The following is a 24,251-nucleotide window of genomic DNA, read 5'->3' as shown; positions in this document are numbered from 1 at the left end:
AGTTGGTCCTGTGCACTGGTTTTATTATTGTAACAGGAGAATTCACTCGAAGTGATAAGAGGGTGAGGGAACTTTTTTTCATTTAGCTATTTAAAACATTCACCAAAGAGACTGCATGCACCATTATTTGACACTGTTTTGTAATCTTATAAGTAGTACTAATGCAAGAACTTGTTTGTTTGTTTGTTTTTCTAAAATCAGTAGTTATTTTATCGTTCTTTGTTTTTTTGGTCTTGTTGCTTGTGGTGATGCATGTTCGTAAACTCTGTCTGAATATTAACATTTAGATGTGTGTTTTGGTGAGTCTAAAATGTCATCAAATTTCACTTATTTCAGATAGAAGTAACAGCTTTGGATTAGGGAAGGCTGCAGCAAAGCAGAGTGTAAGTTTTTTTTCCTAAAAACCCTCAGACAGTAGAGTACAGGAAACTCAGTTTATCTGTCTTAGAAAAATGAAGGGCTGAGTAGACCTAGCTGGGATTAAAGCTTTCACCCTGTTTTGTGCTATATCAAACAGTTTTTCATCATCTTGAAAATCTAAAGCTAATATCCAAGCCAAAATGGATTCCAGTATATTCTGATATCAAATACTGTCAGATATTTAATTTTGGTTAGTTGCTGCAATCTGATTTTCCCTCAAAAGGGCACAGAGAGCAATTTTGTTTAACAGGAAATGGCAAAGAGTATTCATCTTGGCAATTGGCTCTGGCACTCTCACTGAGTACAGTCCAGAGCTTTTTATTGTTTAGGAGTGCATTTTGTTGTGTTGGTTTCATTTGGGTTTTGTTGTTGTTGCTTTTGTTGATGATTTTTATAGAATGTCCATAATAGAGAAAGGCTGCAGTGTTGAGCTGGCGCTTAGAATGAGCTCATATGTGCTATTCGTCAAAGGGAGGCAGAGCCAAATATATCTTGTGTACAACAAACTATTGCTGTCAGACCTCAGATAAAATGTCTGAAGTGAATTGCGTAGAATAATTTTCTGAGGGAAAGTGATTATTCTTTGCTTGAACATGTTCTGTCCTCGTGCTTCAGGAGTCTAGTAGGCAAAGGAAACTTGCCTTGAATTAATGATGTCAAAGTTGTACAGTTTGTTCATCCACAGCTGATGTCCTGCTGCTATCTCAGAGATAATATAGGTGCTGTATATTACAAAATGTCAGCATCAGAATATTAAACCAATCCTCTAGGTGGCTAGAAGTCAACATGACCTTTTATGATGGTGTCACTGCATCAGTGGACAAGAGAAGAGCCACTGATGTCACCTATCTGGACTTCATAAAGCCTTTGGCAGACTACCCCACTACATCCTTCTCTCCAAAATAGAGAGAGATGAATTTGATGGGCAGACTGTTCAACAGATGAAGAGCTGGCTGCAGGATTGAGTCCAGAGAGCAGTGGTCAATGACTTCATGTCTAGATGCAGACTGATGATGAGTTGTGTCCCACAGGGACTAGTGCTGGGACTAGTACTCTTTAATATCTTCATCAGTGGCATCAATGGTGGAGTCGAGTGCACTCTCAACAAGTTTGCTGATATCACCAAGCTGTGAGGTGCGATTAGCGCACCAGAGGGACAGGATGCCATCCAGAAGGACCTAGTCAGGCTTGAGCAGTGGGCCCAGGTGAACCTCATGAGGTTCAACAAATCCAAATGGAAGGACTTTGAGGCAGCCCTCACTACCAATGCAAGCTGGGGGATGAAAGGATTGAACTCAGCCCTGCAGAGCAAGGCCTGGGGATACTGGTGAATGGGAAGCTGGATATGAGCCTGCAGTGTGCCCTCACAGCCCAGACAGCCAACCTTATCCTGGGCTGTATCAAAAGAAGTGTGGCCAGGGAGGAGGGCATATTGTAAAAAGCACAAGATGCATCTATCTGATGATTTTAATAATATGATTTGGCAGGAAAGGAATGAGTGAACACTGCCAGTACGTGTTTCTATTGAGCTTTTAAGTTCTTAGTTTATACTTTTAAGTCTCTAAAGTCTTCTAATGGTCTGGATGGAAATTAAAAAGAAACATAGCGCCAAAAAACCCTATCACTCCTTTTAGCCATTATGCATTGGTATTGTAGGATAAAGTTGTTGAAGTAAAGAGACCTGAATTTTATTGAGATACAAGGTAGTAAAATTTTCCAGTGGCATTGGAAAGGAAGAACCATTAGTTTCCTAACAATTCTTAGGCATGAGCTATTTTTCTTCCTTCTCTCCTTCTCTGGAGAGGTGATGTATTTAGTCTGCATTGGTAGGGATCACTGCTTTTGTGAAAACATGGCTATGTCTTTTAACTTGTTTGGAAAAAACCTGTAAGATCATGAAGTCCAACCCCAACTCATCCTCACCATGCCAACTGACCACGTCTCTCATTTGGAATATCATGGTATCCTTTCTGTAAATATAAAAGACCATATCTAATTAAAATCATTACTGTACATCATTTTAAGACAGTCCATTGAAGACCTGGTTACTTAATTCATTCTTTAACTATACTTGGTTTTAAGTTTGAAATGTCTGAGATCTTTTCTGTTAAAGCAATTTAACACATATATGATGTTTTAAACAAATTAAAAATGTCAAGTTAAACTTAGCTTTTTGTTATTATTTGAATAGGAAAATAAGATCTATCATCTTGAATTCTTGACTAAGACTTAAGCGTGAGATCTTATACTGTGACTTGCTATGCATTTTTAACCTAAAAATCTTTGATTGAATTCATTTTGAATAGTCCCTTTTTAGCAAATCTGTGGGAGATATACATGAGAACACACCTCATTTGGCAATGTTCACAATGAGAATCAAGTGCTTCTCTTTACATTTTTACAGGCTCTTATTGGTATACTTCACGTGCTGCTGTAAAGCAAACAAACAAACAAAAAACCAATACTAGTCAGGAGGCAAAGCTGTACTTAGTAGCAACATGTAATTTCCTAAGTACTAAAAAAGAACTCCAACATTTAACAGAAGTTGTCAGCTCCCTCTGGCAAGCTCCAAATTTTTATGCTCCTAGTAACTGTGACCTTTAAATGCCTGCATTTAGCCTTACCAAACCTCATCAGGTTTTCATGGGCCCACTTTTCCAGCCTGTGTCCCTCTGGATGGCTTCTCTTCCTTCCAGTCATGTCTTGAGTTAATGCAGAGCCTCTGCAAAACTGTGCATATAGAGGTTAATTATGAATACTTTAATAGTATTAATGGAAGTATTTCTTACAGTACCTTTCACTTGGCAAAGGGAATAGAAGGGAATAAAAATGTAAAGATTGCACCTCACCCTTAGAACCATTGACAGATTATAGGGGAATTGGAGAATAATGGATTCAGTTTAGCAAAACAGAGATGATCTGAATTTCTAGATTAACTAAGCACACTTTCCTAGTGAGATAGAGCCTTTGGGACATCTGTTTGTCCATCAACCCAAGAAATGATGTTGACTTTTTATGTGAGTCCAGTTACATCTGATGTGTGATTACATTACACTCTATCTCTTTGTATTTACCCCTTGTGAGAAATAGCTGTTCTGAATGTAGTTCATCTGTTTGGGATTTTTTTTATAATTTACTTTTGATCACTTGGCATCTGCTATCTAACTTTCTTAGCATAGACTCTAGTCCTGTGTTTCAATGTTGGTTAATGCAAGAAGGTGTTCCTCTGGAGCCCCAGCTCCCACATCCTTATTAAAGAACAAAATTCATTCAAACATGAGGCTTATGAGAATATTTGTTGTCCTTCCCTTCATGTGCAGCATTTTGCACATCAGTTTTTATGCAAGGCAGAGTCTGGATTGTCTTACTGCAAGTAATGCCCAAATGGCTTTTTGTTTTGCAACACAAAGCTGCGAATGCACGTGTCATCTTGAAAACATTTTTCTGCAGCGCTGTGCACAGTGCTCACATACAGTTATTTGGCCTTTAAAAGGCTTTGATTACTTGCTCTTTTAAATTGGGAAGTTTAATCAAAAGCTCCCATGCACTTCTTCACCTTGGCTAAGCGTGGACATCTTTGACTCAATTGCTACAGTGATTTAGTAAAAATGATATTGAGCTAAGCACTGAAGTCAGGTAAATATTAAAGTGTTCTGTTGGTTTTTTTTTCTCCTGCCTTTCTACCTCAGCATATCCAATCTAAGTTACCTGCAGTTGCTGGTATGGTTTGAAATCTGTGTGCATTCCTCTTTCTGCCAAAGCATGTTTTAATACAAAGCTGTAGGCTTTCAGAATTTTCTAAGAGAAGTTGCTGCACCTTGGTGCAGCTACTGTCTTTCATTATGTACGTCTCTTCCAGTCACTTGAAGATGTTGTTCATGTATGAAATAAAACCAGATTGATAAAATATTCAAAAGTTTACTCAAAATGTCACTAAGTCTCAGTAACAAAACAACTTTTTTTTCCCCTCAGAACAAAAGCCTCAAAAACAAGCTCCTGTCAGGAAACAAACTTTGTGGTATTCATGCAGAAGAGGTAAGGAAGGTTCCTCTCTATTCTGAACTTAACGTATCCAGAAGAACTTTCTGTCAAACTCTTTGATACTGAGGTTTTGGCATCGATGATATATTGAGTATGTGCAATGAGTTTTATAAAGCACACATCTGATCTGAACGTCTGTGACTTCACTAGAGGCAACTTAAATATGTTAGCAGTCTGTAAACCAAGGTGTTAGGCCTATACAGTAGAAGTTGGGAATGGTTATTTAATGTACATATAGCTCTCTGAGTATAGATTATGGTCTGTAACAGATGTTAAACTGATTTTCATTCCCTGCTCCTTCATGCCTGGAATAAGACAGGAGAAGCTAAATGCCTTAAAGTAATTCATAGAGATTTGAAAGGTTTATTACTATTGATCCCTGTAATTTTCCATTATTTCAAGGAAAAAGTGTTATATTATAAAATATTCCCTCTACAGAAACACAGCAAAGATAAGTGATGATACAACCCCCCCATTATTTCAAACACCTCAGTGCCCAAGTAACTGTATTAAATGGAGCATTCCTTTGGCTATTTACCTTTTCATGAGAGTGGTTATTACTGTATATAAATATCTCTTCTCACATGGATTTCATCTGCACAAATAAATACCAGAATCGAAAAGAAGCATAACACTTCTTTATTAAAATTCTTATTGTTAAGGTCAGTCATAATTTCTTCAAAGACTGCATTTAAAAGTAAACAGTAAAACATATGAGGTCAAAGCAGTGACTTGTATTAGCTAATTAGCCTCACTGAAGATCTGCAAACACTCTTTCTGAGAAATCCTTAACAGTAGGAAATAATGGATATTTATTTTGCTGATTGTCAGAATCTGTTATTTTCCTCAGTCATCACTTTTTTTTTTTTTCTTTTTCAAGCATACCAGAGTATTTGAGTACAATGAAAGTTTTATATATATATATATGCGTGTGTGTGTGTGTGCATGTATGTATGTATATATATATATGCACACTGTATATATTATATATATATATATATATATATAGTGTGTGTGTATATACACACTCTTCCCTTGTTTACTGCTTTAAGAATCAGCTGGACTCAGTGTTACTTTCCATATACGTTCCATTTTTGCGAGTTCGGTTTTCCTAGCTGTGCAACATCTTGAGTGTTAAGTAATTAACCTGAACCTTTTTGCTGTATATTTAATATTTGCAACACAAATGTCTGTAAGTCTTAAGGTGAAATCTAAAATTAAATGAAGTTCACTGTAGTATGGCAAGCATTGCTGGCAGAGAATTTCAGGAAACTAAACCTGAGCTAATCAGCATTCAAGGCAACAGATGCGAGCGTATCTTAAACCTTAAGAATTTTACATTTGATGAATCATTGTGATAAATATATGAATTTAAGTGGGTCAGTGCTATGAACATAATTTTTTGTTTTGTTTTGTTTTGTTATTTTGCCTGATTTAAATGGTGCAAGCCAAAGAGATATAGTATACTTGTTATTCTTTAAGTGGGTTCCATACACCAAAGATGATGAATATGCAAAAGCTATATTCTTTTAATCAAATGTCTTTCACAGATAGATTTGCCTACCAGGAAGATCATGCTTCATCATACTCTCCCAGATTGTGTGCACTGAGCGATGTGTTCAGTGGGCATGGTGATGATGGGCTGATGGTTGACCAGATGATCTTAGTGGTCTTTGCAACTTCTATGATTCTATGGTTAAACCATTTTAATCTGCACTGAAGGTTGTTTTGAAAGTGATGCTTCCAGTTCTGCTTTCGTGCTGTCAGAGATTGCTATTTTTATTCTGGTTTTAAAAGCAAATATATAAAAGCAAAGATATAAAAACACTGATTCTATTCTCCTCGCTATTTCAGTCAAAAAAGATCCAAGCCCAGCTGAAAGAACTTCGTTATGGGAAAAAAGATTTGATTTTTAAGGTGAGTTTATTTCAACACAGTTTAGATACTAGATTTGCTATTAAGTTAAATTAATCTGAGAGAATGATAACTGCCTTCATTAGTTTTAAGGAATCATTTAATTCTGTCTATACTGAAAAAAAAACTCAAAAGAACAAAGACAAATCTAATACCATAATGTAATTTCAGAAATACTATGGATTTTTGTGGATTTATTTTTTTGCAGACCACTCTAACTGGGGCAGTACTTTTTATTATATTAAGCAATATAATATAGGGCAAAGAAGAGAAGCTTCAAAGGCTAAAATAGTATTTGATATCTTTCTGACTAGGCAAGATGAATGGAAAATACTTTATGAGCATCTATATGCATGCTCAGATAACGAAATGTTCTAGCTCCTTGCTGGTGACTAAAATCTGTTGCCCTACTCCACTCTATGTTTTTTTCACCTTTCTTACTGAACAGCAGAGTACAGGTGGATATTCTTTTGACATCCATGGCAAATTAAATTTATGATCAACATTTAGAATGAAGTTTGAAGTTTGTGATAAGCTTAGGTCTCTGGAGTGAAATTCCAATGATGTTCTGAGATACCTTTACAAGAACTGATGATTCTAGGAAAAAAAGAAAATAGAAGAAATGCCTGTTGGATATACAAACCAAATAAATAGTCTATATAGCTCGTTAAAAAAAAAAAGAAAGATAATTGGAGGGGCAGAGTGCACAGACTTTTCTCTGGAGGATATCAAGTCCATGTTACCACAAGAAGTTATGCCCAATAAAAATTGAGGTCATGTGAGTGGTGGCTGCTAATTGCTTTTATTACTTGCATGAAAGATGGAGATAAGCAGTCATTTTCAAAGGGCCTAGAGCTAGAGTTACTTACAAAGTAATTAAACTCAGCACCAAATTTCGTCTGGAAGGCATAGGAAGGAATACTGGAGATACCAGATACAAAATGTGTCCCAGGTTAGTCATGGTGAATTCTGCTCTCGGGGCTCTGACTTTTAAAATAGGGAAAATGTTTACTTGCCCTCTGGGGAGACTATGAATTGATTTATTTAAAAGCTCCTTGAGAACATTAGATCGACAATGTTAATGAATTGTGAAAATGATTCTGTAGTCCTGTCTCCTGAGAAGTTTGTATGCAAATACCTGAAACATCTCTCCACTCTTCGGTTCTGTGATAGATAGCTGATTTCCTCATTTGATAAATCCTTTGTTTGCAGCCAGTGATATCTTGGTTAGCCATTTTCCTGACAAAAGAAAATTTCATTTAGAAAGAAAATAGGACAAAGAAGCCCTTGTGTTACCATTCTAAGTAGCTCAGGGAGATGTGGGAAAGAGAAGAATGCATTTGTTAATTTGTATTTATTTCAGTTCTGAAGACACACTGAGTGGAGTTGAAGCTGTGTGGTAAGAGAAGAGCAGAAAGCTTTTCAAAAATCAGCCTGATCTGAGAGGGGCTACAAAATTAGAACAAGAGCATTTTTCATTTTGTATCTCGTTGCTTTGATACCAGGTGGACAGATTCCATGCCATCATTGCAATCTGAGGCTGTGTTGTGATGCTCTAATGTTTTGTGATCAAAGCAGTGGATGGATAGTCTTCTGTCTGTGGATAGCATCAAAATGATTTCCTGATTCCTAGTTCCTGTTAGGTCAGAGGACTTCTACTCTTTCTCCCTCCCACTGGGATCCTATTCCATTACATCTTATGCTTTCTTTCTGCTTTGATGGGGAAAGATAATTTGGAGAATTGTATTCTCTGTATAACTCTGAAAGTTACGAGCTTCTGATTGCTGCTCATTGGAAGGATGCATACTTGGGTCCATATGATCTCTAGAGGATATGAAGGAGCTCTGCAGTCTGTACATATGGAACTGATGCTTACTCTGGTAGAATTAATTGTGAAGATGTTTACAATGAGAGAGTTTTATTGATTGTGCTTTTTTGCTTTTTGTAATCAACACTGAGAAACTGGTTCTTAATGAGCTTTACATTGTCAGTTAGAGTACTGATTAGAGCTTTGGGGAATGAGTGGGAAAGAAAGAGGAAGGGTGGGGGAAGGCGGTGGGGAGATGATCAGAGGTTTGGAGCACCTCCTATAAAGACAGGGTGAGGGAGCTGGCTTTGTTTAGCCTAGAGAAGAGAAGGCTGCGAGTACACCTCATTGCAGCCTTCCAGAATTTAAAAGGGGATTGGAAACAGGAGGAGAATCAACTTTTTTACAAGGGTGGATAGTGATAGGACAAGGGGAAATGGTTTTAAGCTCAAGGAGGGAAGGTTTAGGTTGGATGTCAGGGGAAAGTTCTTTACAGAGTGGTGAGGTTCTGAAACAGGCTGCCCAGAGAGACTGAGGATGCTCTGCCCCTGGTTGTGTTCAAGACCAGGTTGGATGGGGCCCTGGGCAACCTGGTCTAGCATCAGATCTGAAGGCTGGTGACCCTGCCTGTGTTAGAGGAGTTGGGACATGATCCTGGCGTCCCTTCTAACCTAAGCCATTCTATGTTTCTACGACGGAATGTGTCTCCTGTAATACTCAGTGAATTATGTCTAGCTTTAACATTGTGTGACAGTAACTTAACAAGCAGTAGTAAATAAAACGCCAGTTCCTCATATTTGGCCCGTGTTCACTCTTCTTACAATTCAGAGATCTGTATAAGAAAGTGAAGGCAGGTTAAAAATAGTTTCTATTTTCTATAATATTATAATAATTCTATAATAATAATCTATTTTCTAAAATATTTCTATTTTACAAGAAATTCCTAAGAAACAGCTGAACTGACATTACACGGACGGACAAAGGATGTGTGTAAAAGAGTTAACTGAAGTCTGCTACTTATAGTCAAAACTATTTTCCAGCTTCTTTTCTGCTGGCCTTGGCTGCTTGTCTCACCTCAGCATTAGAGTAAGGCCTTTGGCTTTCAGACACTCTCATTTCATATGATGTATTAGCTTCAGTTCTAATTATGTTGTATTATATTGTATTATAGTGTGTTATCTTGCATTCTGATATCCTGCTTAGTAAATTTGTTTCTTCTCAGATCATTGCCACTGGTTTTGTCTTTAGGCTCATCTGTCTCTACCCTTTTCCCCTTTGTCACTTTTTCCCTTTTTGGATATCTTAGTCCCAGAACTGGGCTGAAGCAGCCCATAAACCATTGGCAGGAAACTTTTTCAGAAGTGCTCTGTGTGCCTGCGTGTGTACAAAGATGCAGGAGTGTTTGGTTTTCCAGTACAGTTCTGATACCTGGTTTTGTAGATAGTCAAGCCTGGCTGAAATTCATCCATTTCATAATATGCATTCACTTTTCCCACGATTTACATCTCCTGTTATTAATGTTATCAACTATCAAGTGGAGTCATGTTGAAAAATGAGATCATTTTAGCACACTGTAAAATACTCTTCATTATGTTCAACATGTCAAAATGCCTGTATTTCTTTTTATAAAGCCTTTTGGGGGAAAAGAAAAAAAAATGTTGCTTTCTTTAAACTTTACACCTAGATTTATATAGCACAAAAACAATTATTTCATTTCTGATGATATTTTCCCACTACCCTGTTACACTGAACACAATTTCTGTATCTCAGTGTTAAAAGATGATAAGAGGAGACTGAGGACAGTTTCAAATGGACATGTCACGGCTAATTTTCTGAGAGGGTATGAAAGCTCTTCTCACTTTCAGTCAATGGCCTGCTGTGTGTTTGTTCATCCAGTGCATTTCCTTAGCATCCGAATCTCCTGCAACCTCCCTGGGGAAATTCAACAATGCTGCTTAGGAGAAGTGAAACAAATAGCTGCTATAAACATAGTGTAATAAGAAACATTCAACTCTTTGTTTTGGTTTGCTTTTTTTGAGTGAGATTTTTAACTGTTGACTTTATTAGGGCTAAGTTCTATAACCTGCAGATTGGCTTCATTGCATCAAGTAATTGAGTAGGATCTGGAAGAAGCATTCAGGTTATTAAGAATCTAACATGTAGCATTTTTAAACATTTTCTGGGAGAATGACTATCAAAGACTTCAGATATGGAAATATTCTCCAACAGATTTGCTTTGACTTTGCCAGAAGTTACAGGCTGAAGGACAAGGTAGCAAAAGAAAATGCCTTTTAAAAGTATTGATGACATAGCCGGAGTCCACTGTAGTAGAAGAATACGTCTGAAAATATTCTTATTGATTTTTCCTGTTAAATACACAAATAAGCAAGATTTTTTTTAATTACTGAGATTGTGAGGTACATTTTTAAATATATGCGGTGATTCCATCAGCAACTGAGTTCTGTTAAAAACTGTTTTCTCAGGAAGGTGTGGAAAACACAGAGGACATTCCTTATTTTCTTTCTTCTTCTTTGATTATGTACTTGTTATTTCTTCATAATGTTTATCCAGTTTGTTTTAAGAAGCCTGCAGCAGTTCAACCTACGTATTTCCACTGCTTTCGTCCATTAGCCTGAAAAGTAAGAAGTGCTTTCTGGTATCTCATTTGAATCTACCTTACTGAAATGGAAATCAACTAGCTACCATATCATTTTACATAGACTTAGAAAGTAGTTTTGTTTTCCCTTCCCTTTATAGCCATATCCTGCAATTCTCACCCTGCACCCCTCCCAGAGTTCCTATTTTTTTAAATAATATATGTAGGGATTGGGTTTTATGGTTGTGGGTTTTTTTTTTTCCATGTTCTTCCCAGTACTAATTTGCATACAATTAATGTGGGGCATTATTCTCATCTGAACACATTTCCTTTGATCTGTGCCCACGTACAATGCCCTGAAGTGGCAGTGGAGAGAAAGGCTTTAATCACAGTGTCAAAGATTTCCTGTAGATTTGGCACCAGACCTTGAGAGACGACCCTAGTAGTAGGATTTTGAGTAATTATTTTGAGCTATGATTTGTGCTCTTGTAGTGAATGCCTCTTAATTAGAAGGAGAATGCATCATGACTACAGGTATTGCAAATTGTTCTTCTTCATCTGTAGCCCAGGCGTAATTGTCTTTGTGCTTTTATTACTAAAGATTTTTTGTGTAATAGACCAAGTGATTTTGTGATTGTAGGTGTTGAGGTACTCTACAGGCCTGGAACTTACAGAGTGGTTTGCATTCCATGCTGTAATTCCATTTGTATACATTGTTTTATGGAGAGTCAGATAATAAGATTGATGTCATTCCTTTTCTGAAGCATTTTCAATACAAGCTAATTAATCAATCAGTGAAGTTAGATGCTTAATAGCTTAATCAGTATTTAATGCTCTTCCACTGAAGTCACTGTGCCTAGTGATGTATGACAGCCAGGATCATGTTGCTGGGAAGAGCTGATTTTTCTTCTTGAAGCACGATAATTTATAATTGTTACTTTCACAATTTGCTAGAAAATAGGTGTAATTTTATTCAAGAACTATCCTTGTTTGTGAAAAGTCATTGTAATGACAGGAAGGAAATTGTAAGTGTATTCTTCAAAGCAGCTGTATTGATGGCTGAGGAAGTGTAATTGCGGATTTTATTTGTATTTGAAGCTGTTCTTACATGAAAACTCATCTATTTTATCTATTGACTTCTAGAATAGGATACTGTAACAGAATTCAATTTTTTTGCTATTTGGGAATAGTAGGGTTGAGTACACACTTTGTCACTACATTGTTCTGTTCTGTTTTTGTTTTTTTACTTTGCCAATGAAGTTGCAGCCTGCATCTTTAAATGGATGGCTGATCTTTAAATGGATGGTTGGACTGTGAAGGGTTTTATGGGTTATCATGTAGAGGGAGAGTTGGAAGATGAAGAGATGATGGGGTCTTCCTTGAGGTAGTTCTACTCCAGAGCAATTGGACTAATTCACGTTTGAATTAAGTAATGAATTTAGTCTGTGTAGTTTAGGGTCCCTGTTGTTCTTGCTGCTTGCCACAGTTCAGTCTTTGAAGTTGCTAGATATCTTCTTTTTTGAAGTGGCAAAGCTTATTATACTTTTATCAAAAAGTATTTGTTGATTATTCACATAAGGATATTTTTCTTCGTGAAGTCAGTGCTTTAATATACTTTTAGATATGCAGAGGGATGTTACCCACTACTGAACATAAAACTTCATTTCTCAGCTGATCAATTATTTGCAAAGATCATATAGGAATGCTTTCTGTTTTGATAAATGAATTTGAAAATCATATCATAGAACCCTTATATTTGGTAGGGACCTTTAAAGATCATCTTGCCCAACTCTCTTGCTATGAACTAGGACAACTGTAGCTCAGTCAGGTGTCAAGGCTCCCTCCAGCATTATCTTGAATATCTCGAAGGCCAGGGCTTCCATCACCTCTGGGCAATCTGTTCTAATGCCTCAACCGCCTCACTGTAAAAGTCTTTTTCCTTTTATCCAACCTAAATCTCCCCTCTTTAAGTTTGAAACCACTCCTTGGATTTGAGCATAGTGAGGCAGTGTGTGGTACACTTCATCACTGGTGACAGTGGGTCACCACTGCTGCTGCAGGTTCCAATGAGCATGTGCAGCCTCTTGTTCATTGCAGGTAAAAATGCATAGTTAATGGTGGTAACTATGTTGAAAAATAGTGTTTTGTAGCTGAGATTTGCTCTATCGAACAGTGTTACTGTGCTCTTTGTAGCTGTTGAAGTTTTCAAGGGAAAAAAAAAAATAGGGGGCATTACTCATGGAGCAAGCTGTGTACCCAAGACAATTTCTATTCACTAAATGTGGCCCAGACAAGCAAAAAGGTTGGACATGCACAATATGTGGCTTTAGGCGCACGTGTAATTAAATGGAATAGCTGCCAAGAGGGGTTATTCTCAGTTACATTTAGCTTCTGCAGCACTGTAGTGCAATAACCTGTGCAACTCAGAAGCACAAATCTGTGTATTTCTAAGGTACAAATAGCGCTTACAGAAATTCAGAGTAAGCACAGCCATTTCTGCGTACTGGATAGTGTATTCGATTAAGCAGTTGTTCCATTTTCTGGTTAACTGGTTTCCAATTAAAAAGTTTTCCTATTCAGACAATGTAAATTATAAAATGAAAATTTATACACTGAATAATTTTGAAGCAGTTATTTGAAGCCTACTGTAAAATAAAATGGAGTTCAAGATATGCCATCTATTTCATGTGTTGCTAAATATCAATTAGTTAATCATGTTTTCTTATTAAGCAGGGATTATTTAGTCTTCAATAAGCAGGAATTCTTGGTATGAAAAAAAAAGGTTGAAGAGATTTATAATGAACTGCCAATTAAAATCCAAATGTATATTCTCTTGAAGAAAAAGCCACAAATAAGGAGAATGCAATAAATACTAGTAAACACTAAAATATATTTTTTTTTTCTATTTGTAAGTGTGCTGTCCTGTCTTGCTGTCTCTCACACCATCTGAAACTTGACCCTAAGTTTTTCTGGGTATGTTCATCCCAAGAAAGATGTTAGAAAAGATCTCCTTATTAGAATAAAACCTAGGACTTCTCCAAAGCCATTTGAAAGGCCATTAATGAAGGGTTTTAATCTTTTTTTCCGATGTCACTGATGTGTCTTACAAAGCTGATGGGATTTCAGTAATTCAGCAATCTATGTTGTATGAATGTGATAACCGTAATTCTTGACCATTCAAAATTATCAGAACGAAGACATGCAGAGATTGCCTGCACGTATATGTGTATAAATGATGCTTTAGTTAAAAATTCACTCTGGTCTCTATTAATTGCTTGAAATAAATTTTAAATCACTTTGGATTTCTCTCTGCTTGAAAAGCATACTTGTCCTTCTGGATTTGTTTTTTATTTTCCCCCTTAATTCTTTTTTTCCCCTCTTGTCCTCCCTTCCTCCCCTCTTATTCCTTTTTTTCCTTTTTTTGCGTGATACTTACTATGCCTGGAATAATTTAAATATGGGCATTGTGTGTAATGTAATTCATGATAAGTATAGGTAAGTACATCCCTTTGATCTGGAAAAGTGCACTTCACAGACAGAAATTGCCCAGCACATTCTTTCAGGGGATGAGGAATTGACTTATCTCAGTATTGTCAGTAAGTCTGGATTCTATAAGAAAAGATATTTTGAAATTTTCCCAGACCAAAATTTGCAAAAGTCTTTTCCTCCTTCTGAAAAGTGGCCTTATGTGGTCCTTCTGGCATTTCTGCACTTGTACTTCATAAGCTACCTAAGCTACATAAATTGAACAGGCTCCTTAAAAAATGTTTTTAATTAAAACAGCAGTGTAACTATTGTCATAAAAATTCAGGCTTTGTGGATAGAAAGATTTGAGGAAAAAAAAAAATTGATCATTCTACTGTTTGAGGAATAAGTTTAAATAGTCATCACTATTGTTAAGTGAGCAGTTCATCATTCCAGAACAGAAACGTTTTTAATGTCAAAATTTTATTATTGTTTGATTTCTGCTTAGCCTGTGGCCTTTTGGTTCAGTAATCTGTGAAATAAAATAAATATACATGAAAGATGCAGATAAAGTCAATCCATTGCAATACTATGGTGTGTCCAAAAATAAGGATAAGATTTCATAAATGATGCCCATAGGAAGACTTTACTAACACATACTAGCCTGTCTTCTGGAAGAAAACCCGTCTTGCCAGAAACAGAAAATGTTTGCTTGATGTGAGCAATGTTGTTATTCTGTGTAAGATTACTTCATTCTTTTTACCAGGAGGCATCTAGAAATGAAATCAACTACTTGTCCTCAAACTTAATATTAATGTGACTGGATTTCCACTGAGAACAGTGAATGATGTTTCTGCAGACATTGCCCTGGTGTGAAGGCAGCAGCTGATGCCTGTAGCTCTGGTTACCTGCTAGATATCAGCTACTCAGCTTTTCAGCTACCTCAGTAATTCATGTGCCTAAGAACAGCAGATAGAAATTTGCATCTTCAGTTCTGGTGTTCCACAGATGGTGATGAATGGAGAAGCTGTCTGGCTCACACTAAGCGACAATCCATCATCCTCTGTATAATCCTAAGCCTTTAGAAATATGCACCATAAGAGCTGCCATGCTGGCCTCCTATCTATCATAGCAATGCTATTTTGTATAATTTCATTCTTAATGGCAATGAAATTTATCTAGTTATATATACTGGTTTTCAAATGTTGTTTCTCATTCACTGAAAGTGTATTAATCTGTATAACTGTAGTGGGAAAAAATATTTTAATGTGTAGCAATAATTACAGTGTAATTGATGTGAGAAATTACTTCGCCCAGTCCTGGTATTGAACTGTCTCTGTGTAAAAGCCAAATATTATTTTCAGTCTTTCAAACAAAGAAATGAGCTTATTGGCAGGGTTATGTACTATATTTAGTAGCAAGCATAAATGTTGCTGAACTCTAGGGAAATTCTTACACAAAAATTACTTTTTTTTTCCCCTTAACAGCCAGTGTGGTTACTCCATTTAAACTGCAGAAAATGAGATTTAAAAAAAAACCACTCAGTATTGGCTGCTCTGCTGCACGCTGATGAGCCACGCCAGAGGTCCATTCTCTGTTGTGTGTGAGACCGTGACTAGTAGCAGCTCTAAGAAGTGGGATACAGTGGGAATTATGAAATGCATTCACAAGGGACTTCCCTTCATCTGAGCAAATGACTTCTGCTTTGAGGCAGTATTGTCTCATGGTACAGGTTTTTGACTAATGAAAGCGTGACTGCTCTGATTAATCCACAGATAGAGGTGTAATCATGATCAGGGAAATGACAGACTTTTGTCATTTTATCAGCCACTACAGCCTATGCCTAATGCTGATCAATGACATCTCTTGAGGTATCTCCTCCCGAAGGACCCTGCAGGCAAAGAGCACAGAGCTGTGTAAAAGCCAGCAGTCCTCCCACATGTGGGCTTGGGTGCATGACGCTGACTTCAAATGCACAACTCCCCACTTTCTCCCTGTGCAGCTGCATAGCTTGCTATTCCCATGACTTTTCCTTTTATATCTCCAGGGAAGAATGTGGAGAAATAAACTGGGAGTCAACACCTTGTGTACCAGCATAGAGTAGCGTCTTATTAGGGACAAATATGTATGAATGTTTTCTAGTTTCTCTATTGATGCTTAGTTACGTTGATGTTTATATCTCAGTGTTTAAAAAAATTAATGTGTCAAATTACAAGCAGAAGTGAGATAAATGAGCAAAATAATTAAAACTTTAAGTAATTTCATGTTTTCAAAATAATACCGTGGTATGATTACAAATACTTCCTAGTGTGGAATTATCTGTGCTACTGACATTGAAATTAAAGAGTAAATTTACACTAACAAAATGGTGCAGATTTAAGTTCCCACATAAAAATACATTTTTTTTCTGCAAGGAAAATAGTATCTCATGAGGTCTGTTTTTTTTTACAAGTATTTCTGACTCAATTCAGACATTTACTGAGAATCTCTTCCTCTCTCTCAGGCACTGTGTGAAAAATTATGGGAAAAAAAAAATACAATGTAGATGACATCAGCTTTCTCTTTATTCCCACAGGCACAACAGCTAACAGATCTAGAGCAGAAACTAGCAGTAGCAAAAGACGAATTGGAAAAGGCCGCCCTTGATGAAGTAAGAGGTGTAACGTGATGTAAGCATGTTTATCAACTGTGAACGTTCGGTATTAGACAAAAACAAGTGGAAGTCTTGCAGAACTTGAGATGCGTAGTTAATGCACATAGCTGGGACTATTTCCTCCAAAGTCAGAGGGAGTAATTGTGCTGCATGAAATGCATCTGCATGGTTATTTAAGAGGAGAAAAAGCAAGCTGAAAAGACCCTGGAAAGACTCCTAAAAAAGTATTACTCGTGCACTAAAATATTTCTCCTTGTTGGTCAGTATTGCAGTAACTGAAACCCTCCTTCTGACTGAGGATTTTGCCTCCAGCATTGCAAAATGCCACCAACATAAACAGTGATCACGGTAGCATTATCCAAAGCTGTGTGTTTCTGGTGACATAGCAGGTGGTTTCTTGCTGGTATGCTCAGCTGTTCCAAACATTAATTGAAAACTTAAGTGCATACTCTCTTCGCATGCATGTGCACTCAGTAGTGCCCATGTGCTGCTGTCTGTGGCAATGACAAATGGACAATGCTTGTGCTAAATATCTTCTGAATGCAGCTATTTGTTACAATGCAGAGAGTTGGGAAGGAGAAAGCAAAGAACATCTCGCATCAGGAACTTCTAATGAGAAAGCTATTAAGGAACTCAGTCTGCATGTTAAAAGGGGACTTGCAGCACTCCAGGCTGACTTCTCTGACCCTATGTTTCTTTCCTGGTAAATATTATGGAATTTTAATTTAGGGCTAGGTTATTATTCTGTAGTCTTTCCAGAAGCGTGGAATCATCTTCTGGCAAATTATCATTGAGAAAGTCCTTGGGTAGCATCATTGTTTGCATGCTGTGAAGGTGACATGGAAATGGAGCACTATAAGTGAAGGAAAAGAAAAAGTTCATATAGGTGGAGTTGTGAAAGAACTCTGTGAGACACAGTGTCCACACTTATTTTAAATGCAGACTAATACAATCATTTAAGTTTCTACAAATCTTTTTGGCTGTGGCTGAGAGCTTTTCTCTATGAACTAAAAATACGTGGAGATGACCACAGTAAAGACTTTGCCTTCACTGCTTTGACAGTTCTTGCACGTGTAGTAGGAATGGGAGCCATGTAGAAAACAGCACATATTTTTTGGATCATGAGCTGTTTTGGAAATGAATAATTGAGTGATTGAGTCTCAAACTGTGACTATATGTAGGCATAAAAATGAATTTTTCTTTTGGGAGGATATCAGGGTTCTCTTTTTATTATTTGTTTTAAAATATTGCTTGCGTAGATGGTAGACTATATGTCAAGAGTATACTCAGGGGGAAAAAAAAGACATGCATAGTATCTTGATACTACTTTTGATAGACAGACAGCTGATACATCCAAGGTTATTGAGAACTTCATCAAACAACATCTTTGATTGTTTCCCTAAATTGTACACTTGTGCTGGGGATGATTCAATCAGTTGGACTTCATACAGTTCACAATTTTGATGATGATTTGCATGGCATTATCCATTTTTAATGATTTCGCGCATACATTTTCTTGGATGCAATGATATTTTATCAAATGTGAGTTGCCAGTGGCAATTGCATCATCTGTTAATTTTGTAAATCTCCCTTTTTTTTTTTTTTTTTTTTTACCATCACCAAGGTGATATGAATTGCTATACCCAATGTTGATAAGAGATAAAGACAATCAGTTTAATGTAATTTTTACTGCTTTATATAAATAAGGTACTTTATTTTCATGGCACCAAAGCAGCCATTACTGTAGTGACATTATATCCATCATCAATACCTCAGATGAAAATGGCAAGGTGAACTGTATCTATAGTATAAGTACTTCAATCTATTACCAAAGCACAACCTTTGGAATTTGCTGCTTTATTCTTCAAATTTATTTTCATAGATTTTCCCTTTTGTTCAGTTTATCTGGTGAGACAAAATGATTTTAGAAAAATCTATTTTTTTTAATCAGGGTTATATCTGCCACGCTTTCCAAACATTACTTAATCACCATTAGTAAATGGTTTTGAGTTTTTTGCAATCAGATTTGCTACCAAATAACCAACGTTTGTAACAGTGTCCATTTGAGTTTTAATTTTGTTGACGTGGCAGGCATTTTTCCATTTGTCTATTTTGTCTTTACAAAGCATTCCATGATATGCACTAAATTTGGCTGCGTGTTTTTGCAGATAAAGTCTTTTCAAATGGTGATCTTTGAAAACTGACAGATTTTCCTTACAAGTTAAACATAGTGCTGTATTGTTTGTCTTGACAACAAGGTGCTCGTCTTTCAATTTTTTTTTTAGTAATTGATTGCTGCACTTGTTAATACATCTGTCTATATTTCTACTTGAAAAATAACAGTACTCTAGATCATGTTGCAAACACAATCATGCAATCATGAGAACATCGTTCACCAATAAAAATGTTTAACTTGGTTTAAAGTACAATCATGCTCTTAACAGGTGGAAAGGACTACAGCTTACCTGCTCCACAGTGCAACAACATGATATGCACATGTATGTACATGAGGGAAGTCATCCTTCTGTTGGATTAAAATCAACTTTTAGAATGTGGAAAATTACTAATAATTCTGAATATTATGAACAAACTTCCATGCAGAGTCTGTGTCTATTTGCAATAGTTGCAAATATCTGCTTCTCTCTGCTATTTAGCTAGAGAGAAGCTAGAATCTGGACTCAGTAACGTTTGGTACTTATTTGTTCCTTTTAATGGTAACAGATGTATGAGCAATAATCGATGTAGATAAAACACCGGGATGAAAGGGAAGAGGGCAAAGACCTCTTAGTACCTAATGCACAGTAACTTATTCATATAAAAACTACATAAATCTGTCTTAATTCTTGCACTAAATTAAAAAAAAAAAATCTAGTACTAAATAAAATTTAAAAAAAACCAACAAACAGCTGCTGTTTGTAAATGTTTGCTTTGATACAGATAGATGAAGCAAGTAATTCTGTTCGTAATAGCACATCTCGGAGAACTGATGATTTCTTCTTTTCCCCAGGAGTCACAGCTGAAAGCTCTAAAGGAGACTGTGAAGCTTTGCCTGTCCTTCGTTCTGCACAATCAGCCTCCTGCTAACCATCGAGTCCCTACAAAACCAGCAGAGAAGCTGACATCTATAGCTACAAAGGGCTCAAAACTTCAGTTTCCACTGACAAGCACCAAGGTATGGTTTCTCCCTCACTTTATTTTCAAGCATCTCTGAGAGTGTGCCCCATAAGAGCATCAAACTGGAACTAAGGAGGGTTTTAAATTAATTGCAAGATTACAATGATTTTTGAAGATTCTCGGCCTCTTGCTGATGTCAGTAAACTCATACAAAGTTGGGAAATGGGTTCTTGTTTTGCTGAGAAACAGAATTCTCTGTGGCTTGCTAACTCAACCATGTCTGCTTGACAAACCTACAAGGGAGAAGGATTAACGCCTAAAAATAAATGAGAATGCAAATAAATAAGATGGTTTACCTGCTGGACACTGATAATGTGTTTGTAGTAATACAACACTGAACAGTGAGTTCAGGGTTATGTTTCTCAAAGAAACCCACTACAGAAGCCAATATAGAAGTCTAAAGCCAGTTGGAACATACATTCAGAATTTGCCAAAAGGGATGCTATAATGGGCATGGGAATATATATTTAGGAAACAGAATGGCAACTTAGGAGAAAGTATGATTCAATAGATTAAAGCTTTTTTTTTTTTTTACAGTTAAAATTTACAATGAGTGATGGATATCCCGATAGTTTCCACCTCCAGGGTTGCATTTTGCAAACCTGTTCAAGTGATTCAGTAAGTTTAGACCAAGCCTAAGGAAGAAAATTTTACAGCAGTGAAAGGATGGGGAGAGAATTTCATCTCCTCCTTAAATTCTGAAAGTCTTTCGTGAAATATAAAAAGGAATGGCCAACTTGCAGCCAATTTGTAATTTTTATGTAGCAGAAGTTGATATGCACTATTAGTACAGAGATTGAAGCCAAAAACCTGTAATAAAAACTGACATATAATTTCAGAACTTTGAATACAATCATAAGATTGAATCTCGTATTGCTACTCTTACCATAATGATTGTAGGTTCCTTAACTATTTAATACTGAGAAAGCTCCACTTCCAAAACCATTACCTCTGGAAACAATTCAGTGTATTAATTACAGCCCATTAGAGTATGAGCTCACATTTAGATTAAGATTACAAGTTCTATGTTCTGAAGGAGACTGAACTCTTATTGAGTGACATACAAATTGAGTTTTACCCTGGGATTTCAGGAGCCCATTTTCCTTAGTGAACCTGGCCATGAATTGTCTGTTTTCTTCCCATTGCCCTCCTCTTCAGGTTGCAGATGTTCACACCTCTGTCATGAGAACACTGGTTCTCTGAAAGATGGGACCTATCATATCACTGTGCCTGTGTTTGAGATTGATATGGGCTCAAGGACTTTGAAATCTCCTTGGTTTTATGAGTATTCCTGTAGCACAAAACAGGAATGCAATTTAGAGATGGGAACTGAATTTTTAATGCTTGTTTGAAAGGCAAAATGGTCTTCATTCTTTTGCCATAATCAATTAGATTTTGTGTTTAATGCACCTGTTTATTAACTGTAGCAGTATTTCCTTGCTGCAATCTGACTTCTTAGGCACTCTTGGGATACAGAGTAAGTTAAACTGCCTCTTTAATAGGCATTGCTTGCATTGCTATGCACATGGCATATGCCATGAAAATGTCAACAAAAATAACGATTTGCAGTCCTGCTCTTCCCCATATTGACACCTCATTGTTATAAGTCTGTGCATTATCTGTGATTATAAAACCACTGAAATCTGTTTCTGTGAAATAGGCTGTCAAGTCACTGTAGGAAGTCCTAAATTATACTCTCTACATCTGAGCCATATTATAAAAGGTTTTTCATTTTTTTATTTTTTTAAAGAATGACTGCCATTCTTGTGTATCTTCTTTTTGGCAATTTTTTTTGATCTTACAAACCAGCTCAATCTAACTACTGGTGTATACTGTTCTTTCTCTATTACATTTGCACAGTCATTACAGTATAGCAGTCTTGTATTTAGATAAATATAAGTGTGTTTGACTACTTTAAATATTTTTTCTTACTTGAAAATAGAAATTTAAGCGTTTCATCGTGTTTGATAAGCAGCAGTCAAAACTTCAGGAAAGAAATGATCATTTGTCGGGTAAAAATCTTCTAAGATGTTCTCACCCAATTTAAAAATGTTATTCTAAAATTGTTCAACTCATTTAAATCTACTGTATGCATCTGTATTGCTTTGATACACATTTATCTGTGGGATGGGGACACTTAATAAAACCAGTGAAAATAAGAAGGTTATATTTTCATATTCATAGTTGACAATCACAATATCAGAGTGCTTGTCAAAGAACATATTTAAGAGTACAACACAGAAAGATTAATTGGGATAATATACCAAAATTCTTGTGAAGGTTCGCTATGAATTGCTAAGGAGGTACTTTATTCTTTTAGGAGATTGGAATATAATTATTATAATTATACATAGTTTCAAAAATCAATGCATAAAAGTGAATAAATTAGTCTAAAAAATAAGAAAAAAAAGAAAAAAAAACAACAAAATTGTTGATTGGATGTGAGAAATTTAGAAATCTTAAGGGACATGTGAGATATGGAGGTGATCTGATCAGCCAGCATGGCTTCCCAAAGCGATCAGACTGTGCCTGATCAATCTGGTGACCTTCTGTGTTGGAGTGACAGTGCTGGTGGAAAAAGGAAGGACAACTGATGTCATCTACTTAGATTTCTGTAAGGCTTTTTGGTCCTGCACCACGTCCTTATCTTTACATTGGAGAAATCATTATTTGAAGAGTGGACAATTCAGTGGATAAGGTATTGGTTGTATGTGGCCAGAGGGTTCTTGTCAATGGCTCTGTCTGGGCAGAGGCTGGTCCCCCAGGGGTCTGTCCTGGAGAGAGTAATCTTTACCATCTTTATTAATGACATGGAGATCAGGATCAAGTCTACTCCCAGCAGGTTTGCTGGTGACACCAAGCTGAATGGTTCAGTTGACATTGTTAATGGATGTTAATTGGTGGAAATGGTGATGTTTGCCAGGCTACTTGCTGCAAGAAACATGAGTTGGAATAATCTGTGAATTCTAGCACTGGTACTGGCTTCCTATTGAAGCCTTTTCTATGCTAACTGTAGCTTGACATACCAAACAACTCAGAAGTAACAGAGTCATTAGATGGAACACTTTCTTACTCTGTTTGCTTTAATTCTCCTTTCTAGAAAGTACTAACATTCTACTTAATAGATACAAGATACCGGTGCCCCAAATGTAAAACAAACAAACAAACAAAAATCCAGCTTCAGTAATTTGAAATATTAATGGCAAAGCAAAATCAGACGTGAAACATAGAAACAGACTCCATTTGCAGTAGGAAGGTAGAATATACAGATAATGGGGAATACAATAGAAATATACTGGAATAACAGCAACTGGTTTGCTCTAGGGAGTTTTTGTCGTTTCACATATTCCCCAAATCAATTATTTCATTACAAATGCCCTGTGGTTTTTGTGTATTTCATGAACTGCAGTGTTTTAAGAGTAGAAATAGCCAAGAATTTCAAGCTCTGAAGAAGAAAATAATACCCTCATCTCATCCTGCACATAGCTTAAACAAAAGACCACCTACAAACATCACTTCTGTGGCCTCGTCTTGATAGACGAAACACATGCTGAATGACAACTATACTTCTGTAAAAATGGTAATACTGTAGGATATTATAATTATAATTGAATATAAATTGGAAAAGAATTTATAATTACACCTATAACGTTCTTCAAAATATACATAAACACGTCGGTAGAATAAATAAGACTTCAGAGTGGTTAAGATGTGCCTAGTCCACATTTTTGAGGACTAAGCAGCTTATTTTTTGGTCATATTTTAAAATCATGTTTGCATAGCATAGAAAACTAGTACAGTAGGTTCAAATTCATTAAAAAATTAGCCAGCTGAGTGTGGTAATTTATCTTCTCATCTTTGTCTCGAAGTAGGTCAAGAAAAAAAGTAAATCAGAACAAAGTACATGAGGAAATTATGTCTATTTCCTAAAATTACGGCTTTTATCTATCAGATCATGTATCATAATATTCCAAGATAAATGAAGGTTCTGGCCCTTGAACGAAACAGTTTCTTATTTTTCTTTTTGTCTTTATAGGAAAGATTAAGATTCTAAAGTCTTTTCTAATGCATCTGATTTATTTTTACTCAGGGTGACCTCTACACAACACTTTGAAAACTTAACTTGGGACTTATTTTTCTTCAGGCAGTAAATTTCAAACTGATATTATGGCACTGTGTCA

General features: G+C 36.4%; 1 protein-coding gene across 1 annotated transcript in view; it reads left to right on the top strand.

The window, feature by feature from the left end:
- LUZP2 (leucine zipper protein 2) overlaps positions 1 to 24,251 on the top strand; it is a 117,982-nt gene that overhangs the window by 65,952 nt on the left and 27,779 nt on the right. Inside the window, exons 6-9 of the mRNA XM_042832773.1 lie at positions 4,393 to 4,455; positions 6,316 to 6,378; positions 16,819 to 16,893; positions 19,904 to 20,068. Of these exons, the coding sequence (XP_042688707.1) occupies positions 4,393 to 4,455; positions 6,316 to 6,378; positions 16,819 to 16,893; positions 19,904 to 20,068 (366 nt within the window). The remainder of the gene's footprint in view (positions 1 to 4,392; positions 4,456 to 6,315; positions 6,379 to 16,818; positions 16,894 to 19,903; positions 20,069 to 24,251) is intronic.

Source organism: Centrocercus urophasianus, unplaced genomic scaffold (assembly GCF_019232065.1).
Source record: "Centrocercus urophasianus isolate 14NV4802_14NV808 unplaced genomic scaffold, USGS_Curo_1.0 seq_4, whole genome shotgun sequence".
NCBI lineage: Eukaryota > Metazoa > Chordata > Aves > Galliformes > Phasianidae > Centrocercus > Centrocercus urophasianus.
Note: the sequence above shows the minus strand (reverse complement) of the source record. Positions and strands in the feature narration are given on the sequence as shown.